Source organism: Sminthopsis crassicaudata, chromosome 2 (assembly GCF_048593235.1).
Source record: "Sminthopsis crassicaudata isolate SCR6 chromosome 2, ASM4859323v1, whole genome shotgun sequence".
In the NCBI taxonomy this organism is placed as follows: Eukaryota; Metazoa; Chordata; class Mammalia; order Dasyuromorphia; family Dasyuridae; genus Sminthopsis; species Sminthopsis crassicaudata.
Window position 1 is genome coordinate 596,040,264 of NC_133618.1, and position 9,667 is coordinate 596,049,930.

Below are 9,667 nucleotides of genomic sequence, written 5' to 3' on the forward strand. Positions count from 1 at the left end.
GGGGCTCTTCGGGCTGTGTTCACAAAGTTTTCAGCGGGAACCAAAAGAGGCAGGGGAAGAAAGAAAGGAAAGTGCAGCTCTCAGACTGTTCATTTGGAAATACAAGTAATGTTAGAGACAGTGAACGCCTAGACGTCGTTTATGCAGCTCTCTGCACCTTCTGTGCAGCGCGGAGGGGACGGAAAGCAAGGTTTGGGTTAAGGGGCTCGCCGCGAGGGGCAGGACCTCAGAGTAGCTGTCCAACCTTGTTCTGCAGCCCACGAGCGGCCCCGCACGCTCTCCTCACATCTCCCCAGTGCTCTGGCCCGAAGCTCCTGAGAGGCTGCACCCGAGAGTCCTGGGGGACGGGGTGAGAGGAGCCGGGGTCTCAGGGCTGGGCGCAAAGGGGGGACCATTGTACACTGTGCGCGCGGTCTGGGACAGAAGCGGAAGCAGGTTAGAGATGGGAAAGGAATAAGGTTTCCCCTCGGAATGAGTTGGTCATGGTTCTTTTAACTTCCTTTTCAGTGGGCGGACGGGCGCAAAGGGGGCGCGAAAGTTGGACAGCTGAGGTGAATGCAGTTGGTCTGTTGGAGGCCGCTGGGTTCTGAGTACTCAGCGCCGCTTTTCGCGCGCCCGCGTCTGTCCCGCGGCTCACAGGACCACGGTGGCGAGAGGGCACGCGGGCGGTCCGTCCGCGGGCTGGACGCGCTTCGTTCTCCGGCGCCGCCGCCACCAACGTCTCCAACAGAACATCTTCTTGAGTTCGCAGCGGAAGCTGTCGTGGAGCCAGGCGTAAAGGAAGGCGTTGGTGCACGCGGAGGTCATGGCGAGCCAGTGGCAGAGCAGCTGCAGCAGGTTGAAGTAGCGCTTGTCGATGAGGCTGATGTCCAGATCCTTGACCAGGTTGAAGATGTGCAGCGGCAGCCAGCACGCCCCGAAGGCGGCCACCACGAGCACCAGCAGCCGGAAGGTCTTGCGCCTCCGGGCCCGGTCCCACTCCGCCTGCTGCTGCGACGTGGCGTTGCCCGGGAGCACGCGGTTTCGGAGGCGCACGGAGATGCGCAGGTAGGACACGGAGATGATGCCCAGGGGCAGCACGTAGGTGAGCAGCAGGGTGCTGTAGGCGTAGGCCAGCCGGTCCCGCTCGCGGTGAAACCAGAACTCCTCGCAGATGGCGAAGTGCAGCTCGGGGAAGTCGGCGTGGTAGGTGTGCAGGAGCGCGGGGGCCGCCAGGGCGCAGCTCAGCAGCCAGATGGCCGCCAGCACGCCGGCACAGGCGGGAACGCTGAGGCGGCGGCGGCGCAGCGGGTGGGCCGTGGCGTGGTAGCGGTCCACCGCGATGACCGTCAGCGTGAACACGGACACCGACACGGTCACGGGCTGCATGAGGAACACGAAGTAGCACAGGAAGCGGCCGTACACCCAGCCCCGCGGCTCGAAGGTGTAAGCCAGAGTCAGGGGCACGCAGGTGGCGCACATGAGGATGTCCGAGAAGGCCAGGTTGCCCACCAGAAAGTTGGTCACGTTGTGCATTCGCCTGGTCCGGCAGATGACGTAGATGAGCAGGTAGTTGCCCACGACCCCGACGGACACGACGAGCGAGTAGCCGGGGATGATGAGGGGCTTGAAAGACTGCACGAACTGCAGGCCCGCGAACTGCGGGCTGGCGTTGCGCGGGTGCAGGGCGGACAGCAGGCTCTGCGAAGTCCGGTTGTCCGGGGTCATCTCGGTCGCCAGCTGCGCCCCGCTCTCTCGGAGCGTCCGCGTCCAAAGTCAGCGCGGCGTGGGAAAGCTATTCCCCGGCCAAAGCCTGGGACCTGCAGACGCCGACGGCCCCTCGGGTCTTCCCCGGCATCCCCCTGCGAGTGGGCGGCCCGAGGACCCCGGCGCCGCCGAGGATGCGGAGACCCCCGGAATGGCCGATTCCCCCCGGAGGCTGGCGGACGGCAGAGGGAAGAGAGCGTCTCTCCGCTGACTGACTCCGCTTTGGATGCAAAGGAAAAGGGGCGTGGATTCAGAACTTGAAGTTAGCTACTCTCCCGGCCTCGGGTTGGCTGCCCGGGACTTAACGTTATCTCCTTACGTGGCTGTGAATGTAAGCGATGTGATCCAGGGACGTTCCAGGCTCATCCCTCACACGCAGGACCCTGCTTTTTTTTTTTTTTTTTTTCTTTCTTTCTTTCTTTCTTTTTTTTTTTTTTTTCCTATAGGAAGAGGGAGAACATAAGTCCAGCACTTTGTTTGGGGAGGAATCTTGCCCAGGAGGGGCGAGGGAGCCAAGAAAGTCCCCTCCCCAGTGCCACAGAAATCCAATGAGAACTTAGCCTTCAGCCACTAGAGGGGACCCGCTCTCCGGATGCCGGGGTGATTGAACGGATTTGGACCGTGTTAGGGAGAAGGCTGGATTTCTCGTGGATTTAGGGGCAGTCATAATACCGTGTTGCCGGATTGTCGGATACATTGAAAAACGGGGGAGGAAAGAGAGGGGACAACGGAGAGGTAGAGGGGAAAGGCAAGAGAGGAAAAAAGGGGGCATCATGTGGGGCCCTGGGCAGCTGGCAATCTGTTTAAATACTCTGAGCACTCTTCATTCAGTCATATAAAAGAGCAGCGGCTTGGGGTGGAGCGGTATTATTAGCACACGCTCAGACTGAATTGGAAAATAGTGCCTGTAATTGAAACTTAGACTAAAGCAGTTGGTGCTACCAACAAGAATCTTAATTGATGTCATTTACACACACACACACACACACACACACACACACACATACACACACATAGTTACTGTGGTTCTGTCCTATAATCAGAGGGTCAACTGAATCTTTTACCTTTCCAAAGGAACACATTTTCCTCCATTTTGGCACATCCACATCCAAATCAACATATGGAGACATAGGAGTTAGGAATATCAGGGGAAATTCATTTCCCATCATTAATAAGGTCTGCTTCCTCCTATGGCAAGAAAGAAGGTAGATGAGTGGCCTGTGTTGGGATTCCAAAGATTTACTTAATAGGACAGCCCCAAAACATGACTAATTCAACGGAATTTTTTTCTGTGTGAAAATAACTAGATAAAAAAAAATTAATTGCTATTACATCTGCCATTCCCAAAGTAGGAAATGATTAAGATTTTTGAATTTGGAATCAGAAGACTTGGGTTAAAATACTGTTTCTGATACTTAAAGTGCTATTTGACTTTGGGAGAACTACTTTCCTTCACTGGATCTTTGCTTCCTTGCCTATAAAATGAAGCAATTAGAACAGATCAGGTCCCTTTCACCTCTAATTCTATGATCCTATGATCTTTGTGAAATTAAAACAAGGTCTGGGAAAGGAGGATCTGAAGGTTTTTATTTTTGTTTTTTAAAGTTGCATTATTTTTTGTTTGTTTGTTTGTTTTTGTTTTTGTTTTTTTAACCTTAGTCCTGTCTTTCAAGTTCAGTCTGAGGCTTGGGCTGATAAAAGCCCCAGCTCTGAGCTCAAAGAACTAAAATAGTATTTTGTCAAACTGATATTAGATACTCAACTCTGCAGGCTTTCTATGAATCTGACTGATTGAACTCGGAAATATCAGGCAGGCAGAAATTGTTCAAAATTCCTTCATTCTATCTGCATCTTATTGGAGTCTGCTCTCCAAAACAGTAACAGCAAGGAAGATCATTTCACTAGAACTCACTCTCTAGTAGCTACAAGCTTATTGCCCAGTGTCGGGAAATACTCTGACTGTACTCTTCAGTTGTCCAATTGCCTCTTGGAATCCCTGAATTCCTTCTAACTTGGTTCCTTCTAAACTCATCTGAATGCAGCCTTTCCTTATCCCCACCCTTTTTCATCAAACCACTTTGGATTCACTTTGTATCTGTTCTGTCTAGGCTTATTTATGTACTTGTCTCCCTCATGAGAATGTAAACTTCTTGAGGGCAGATGTAGTTTTACATCTGCAGCAAGCACTTAGCACAATGCCTACTACATGTTAGGTACTTAGTCCAATTAACTGTTAATTGATGGAGTTCTTGTCATACCATTTTTATTTAGAAATATTACTGATAATACCCTTTGAACCAGCAGTGTTACTACTGGGCTTATATACCAAAGAGATCTTAAATAAAGGAAAGGGACGTGTATGTGCAAGAATGTTTGTGGCAGTCCTCTTTGTGGTGGCCAGAAACTGGAAACTGAGTGGATGCCCATCTATTGGAGAATGGCTGAATAAATTGTGGTATATAAATATTATGGAATATTATTGTTCTGTAAGAAATGACCAACAGGATGAATACAGAGAGGTTTGGAGAGACTTACATGAACTGATGCTGAGTGAAATGAGCAGGACCAAGAGATCATTACATACTTCAACAACAATATTATATGAAGATCAATTCTGATGAATGTGGCCAAATCAGTTCCAATAGAGCAGTAACGAACACCCAGCGAAAGAACTCTGGGAGATGACTATGAACCACTACATAGAATTCTCAATCCCTCTATTTTTGTCCACCTGTATTTTTTTTCTTCACAGGCTAATTGTACACTATCTCAAAGTCCTATTCTTTTTGTACAGCAAAACAACTGTTTGGACAAGTATATATATATATATATAAAATATATATATATATATATAAAACTTAATTTATACTTTAACATATTTAACATGTATTGGTCAACCTGCCATCTTGGGGGGGGGGAGAAGAGGGGGAAAATTGGAACAAAAGGTTTGGCAATTGTCAATGCTATAAAATTACCATGATATATGCATATATATCTGGTAAATAAAAACTATAATTAAATTTTTAAAAATAAATATTGCTAATAACAATAGCTGATGTAACTTTGCTTTGAAACTTTGCAAAATTCTTTACATACATGATCTCAGTTGATCCTCACAACAAATCTGTGAGATGAAAACAATTATCAGAGAGGTTATATAATTGCTCAAGGTAAAGCAATTAGAGAGAATCTGAGGTGAGATGCAAACTCTCACAAGTCTGACATTCTATTATTCTCCATCTATATATCTTTCTCTTTCCTCTGCTGCTTCTCATCCAGAAAAGAGGACTTAAGAACATCTTTTCAAATATGTGAATAGCTGAAGGGTTCTCATGTGGGAAAACATAAGGTTGTAATGCTTCATTTTATTTTTTATTGGTTCTTTTCATCTTTTTTTTAAATTTTTCCATCTCCTACAGGTTTAGTGTTAAAGAATGTGCACCGCGTGCGCGCGCACACGCACACACACACACACACACACACACACACACACACACACACCCCTCTACACCTTAGGTATAATCAGGGAAAAGTCAAAAGCCTCACAGACCTGTACTAGATTTTCTCCCCTCTTTACCCTAATAATTTCAGTTCTCACCACCCATTCTCTTTTAACTAACAAAATATATTGTCCCCAAAGTTTGAGTGGAGTTTTACCTATTAAAGTTAAAACTGCACTAAGGTTTTTGAGACACATGTAACATGAAAGCTGCCCTCTCTGCTCCTATTCCTGATTAAACTGAATTGATAACCAGTGTTGGCTTCAATTGAAAATTTCTAAAGAAAAATTCTAAAGGAAAATATCCTAGCAAAAGTTATCTGTATACAATGTCCAAGTACAGTTAGCCACATAAACAAGGCTTTGCTATAATAATGCGGGCCCACAGACTGTGGGCTGGAAATGGTCTGGGTGTTGGTATACCCTGTGATCAGGGATATGCCGAGAAGAGGTAGTGTCCAATTCCCTTCTGTAAGCACAGGGAATGGAACTGGTTTAAGAAAGTTCAGCCAATGAGGATATCTTCTCTCTTTAGACCTATCTATTGGTCACCCACCCAAACTACTGTTTAGCCTCTGTAGAGCAGAACTAAGATGAATAGGAGGAAATTGTGGGGTTCAATATAGGAAAGAACTTTCAAGGAATTAGATTATTTAAGAATCTGGATTGTTTTTAGAGGAAATGAGCTTCTAGGCACCAATTCAAGCAGAGATTGGACAACCATCTGTTAGGAATGCAATAAAGGGATTTCTGTTTCAAATAGGTATCAGATTAGAAGTCCTTTGGATGAAGGTCCCTTACAACTCTGTTTCTTACACAGTGCTATGAAATGACTTCTCTTTCTCCCTAATCCCCTGGGGGTAGCCAGGTTAACTTATGTAAGGGGATACTTGAACCAGATTTTGATCACTCCAAGACTGATTATGCATCTCTCCATAGGATAGGAATGTAATTCCTCCCTTCCTCCCTTCCAGAATTGTAAGGAAACTAAAAAAATGTCATTGTTGCTGCTGATACTGTAATTTAAAAACTATAATTTTTATATGTCTCAAATAAACCATGTGAATGTAGTTTCCTGCAAATGTGAGCTGTTAATACTATTATCATATCTGCAGAGAAGTAGTAGGGAATTAAAGTTCATAGTAAATCCAGTATTGAAATTGTTGATACACAGCTTATTTAGGCATTTTCCCTTGAGATGATTCATCTTTGTTTTAATAAGAAACAGGACCTATAGTGTGTATGCGTGATAAGGTTTTTGAATCTTCACACTTTTAATCTCTACTAGTATTTAATATTTATTTGGTCATCGACAATGTACTAGGCACCATATAGAAATCTATCATTCACAATATACACACTACACTACACAGCTTCCTAGAGGCATAACATCCTAAAACATTAGCCATACAGCACATCAAACAAGGAATGGTAAAACAGGGAGCACCAGACTTGAAACATAAAGATGAAGCTATAGAACCATTATTGATAGGAGAAATATTCTTTCAGTAAAGATAAGGACTGAACACTATATATATTCCAGAGAATTAAAATATTGTTCAATGTAATAAATAGGATCAGAAGGCGTAATGAAAAGACTTGGTAAAAAATATGGAAAGAAGTCCTATTTTCATCATTTACCCACTAGGTAAGCTTGAAAAAATGTTATTCAACTTTTTGGAGCCTCCGCTGCTCCCTCCATGAAATAGGGAAAGGAACCAAGGTGAAATAGCACATTGACTATCTAATTTGTAAGTTTGTCAAGTGAAGGAAATGTTTTATAGACTGATAGATGCTATACAAGTCTGACAATATCATTGCAGCAATAATAAATACTGAGGAGACTTTCAGTGAGCCTACATCCTAATACTTATATTCAACTTCAAAGAGCAGCCAGTTTTTCATCAGTGAATCTACAGAAAAATTAATGTGAAAGAACATTAGCAATATATTTTATCACAAGATTTTTTCTACCTGAATTCCAAGAGACAAGATGAGAAGGAATGATGATGATGATTGTCCTGAAACTAATTGTTCTTTTGATAGATTGAACCTGGGAATTTGACATTAGCAATAAAGTAAAAAAAAGACAGGACTGATACCAAATTAACTTTAAATAACCTTAACATTTTTGACAGTTGTATTTTCAATGGACCATTTTCAACATATAATAGCAACATGATGGGTATGATCTACTGATTAGCTGCTGAAAGTTGGAATAAGTCATTTTATTGGTATAAAGAACTCTCTTCATGAGGAAACACCCTCTTTTAATGCATATTTTAGACATAGGTGCCTTGAGCATTAAGAGGGAAAGTCACTTGGTCAGGATCATATAGTCAGAATGTGTTGAGGCAGGATTTGAACTCATGTAATCATTGTTTAAATGCCAGCTTTGCATCCACTCTGCCTCTCATGATAAAAGTAAAACCTGAAATACTGATGAGGAAGACTGCAAACCTCAAGTCAACTTAGCATATGGTGGATACAGTGGCTTAAGGCAGGACAGACGAATTTCAAATTTCTTTTGGTTATAAAATTCTATCAAAGCTGAATTCTTTTTACTGCTAAAGTCTTCCTAGTCCTCGCTTTTTGGATGTATTTACTTAGGATTGCTAATATTAACAAAGTTTATTTGTACATATTCAATGACATAACTAAATTAATGACCTATGAATTTCTGTAGTATACCATTCAACCTTTATTTGAGAAAATGGTCTTAAAGGCAATCAATGGCAAATAATCCTAGTTTTGATTTCACATAAAGTAATTTGTTTTTGTAAAATTACCAATATTTAAATATTTTAAATATAAATAATAAAAGTAACTATAAAACATTTATATATGTGTATGTACACATACACACACACACTCCTTACACAATTGTACATAGAAAAATGAATCTTAATAGTATTTAAAGACATACTTTGCCAAATTGCTGCTCAATGTAGCTTGGTTGAAAAATATATCATGATAAAGCATAGCTATTCATCAACTAAGTAGGAAAAAAAGTTATGCTTGTGGCAATCAAAGTTTCGGGGTCTTCCAACTTACATAAAAAGGGACTGGAAGAAATATTTTAGCATTCTTAAAATACAAAGTTGGAGGTAAAATGTTTTATCATACTAATTCTAGTGTGTCAGCAAAATACTCTATTATCTACAGAGAATTTGTGATATCCTTGTTCGATTCTTAAACTTTTCAACCTTATTACAAGTGTAACTATGATAAGAAGCAATAAAGAATATCAAAAGTAAGACATTTTTTTCTTAGGTTTTAGGATCATAATTCTAATTTTAATTGTTTAACATTTTAAATTCTGATCTGTATTTATACCAGCAACTAAATTAAGAACACAATGTATGCAACTGTATAACAAAAATATTTTAAAATTGAATAAACTTGTTTTTAAATACATTTTTCAGATTGTGTCTATTGTGCCTACAATTTAAAATATTCCAGCTTAATACAAGGACTTTGTTTCTGTATGAACTTATTTGTACAAATTCCCTCAAGTGCTGTTTGATGAGCCATCTGTTTCAGCACTATGGAAACATCCATCAAGTATGACAGGGTAATTCATGCTATCAGGAGGACTCAGTACAGAATTCAGCTCCTAATTATCTAAACCCTAGTTTGTCTGGTTTAACTCTAGTTTCAAGACAGGTGTTCCCGAGACCCATTAGGGAAAGTATTTTTTTAATGCTTTTCATCTGTTAAGCCTTCCAGTTAAGGAGAGGAGGTTAACCATAAGTAGCTACCTCTTCTCAACAACACTGTCCTCACCAAAAAAAATTAAAAAAAAAAAAAACAATCCATATATCTATGCATTGAGGAAACTATCCGGCTTTGAGGCATTCAAAAAATTTCTATTGCTAGAACTATTGAAATTGTAAGGACAGATTTGAAGTGAAACTTAAGGTGGGCAACATCATGCTATTGTTGGGTTTTAGTACAGACTCCTTTCTTATTCACATCCATAAGAAACTCAGAGGTGCAGCTGATTTTTAGGTTTACCAGTATTATTGTAAAAAAATTTTATATTTGAGATCTAGAATCATACACACAGTGCCTTTTCTAAATCACTTTTATTTACTTTCCTTCCTTTATCTAGGCCTCTGGAGAAAACACTAGAGGATAATGCTATGTGCCTGATTGCAGCCAAATCCTGAATACTGATGTCTGGTTTCAGCTTCCAGACTAGTCTTGAAGATTGATCTCTAGTTTTGCTTATTACTATTTCTGATTTTGAAATTCATTTTTTCTTTCCATAGAGAAGGTTTTGGTGATGAGAGGCAGTAGGGTTAATATTCTATCATTTAGTGACAGTATTATAATCTGCTAAATGACTTCAGAATAATCTAAGAGACTTTGTGTCTTTTTTAGCTCCAATGAGGAACTGATCTGATGGATTGCATCTTA

The 9,667-nt window shown here is 41.7% G+C and overlaps 1 protein-coding gene across 1 annotated transcript; it reads right to left on the reverse strand.

Annotated features, from left to right (window-relative positions):
* Positions 1–515: 515 nt before the first annotated feature.
* On the reverse strand, positions 516–2,092 carry PRLHR (prolactin releasing hormone receptor). The gene has a single exon (XM_074295724.1). It carries the CDS (start codon positions 1,705–1,707, stop codon positions 634–636), a length of 1,074 nt encoding a protein of 357 aa, XP_074151825.1. The 5' UTR covers positions 1,708–2,092; the 3' UTR covers positions 516–633.
* Between the last annotated feature and the right edge of the window lie 7,575 nt (positions 2,093–9,667).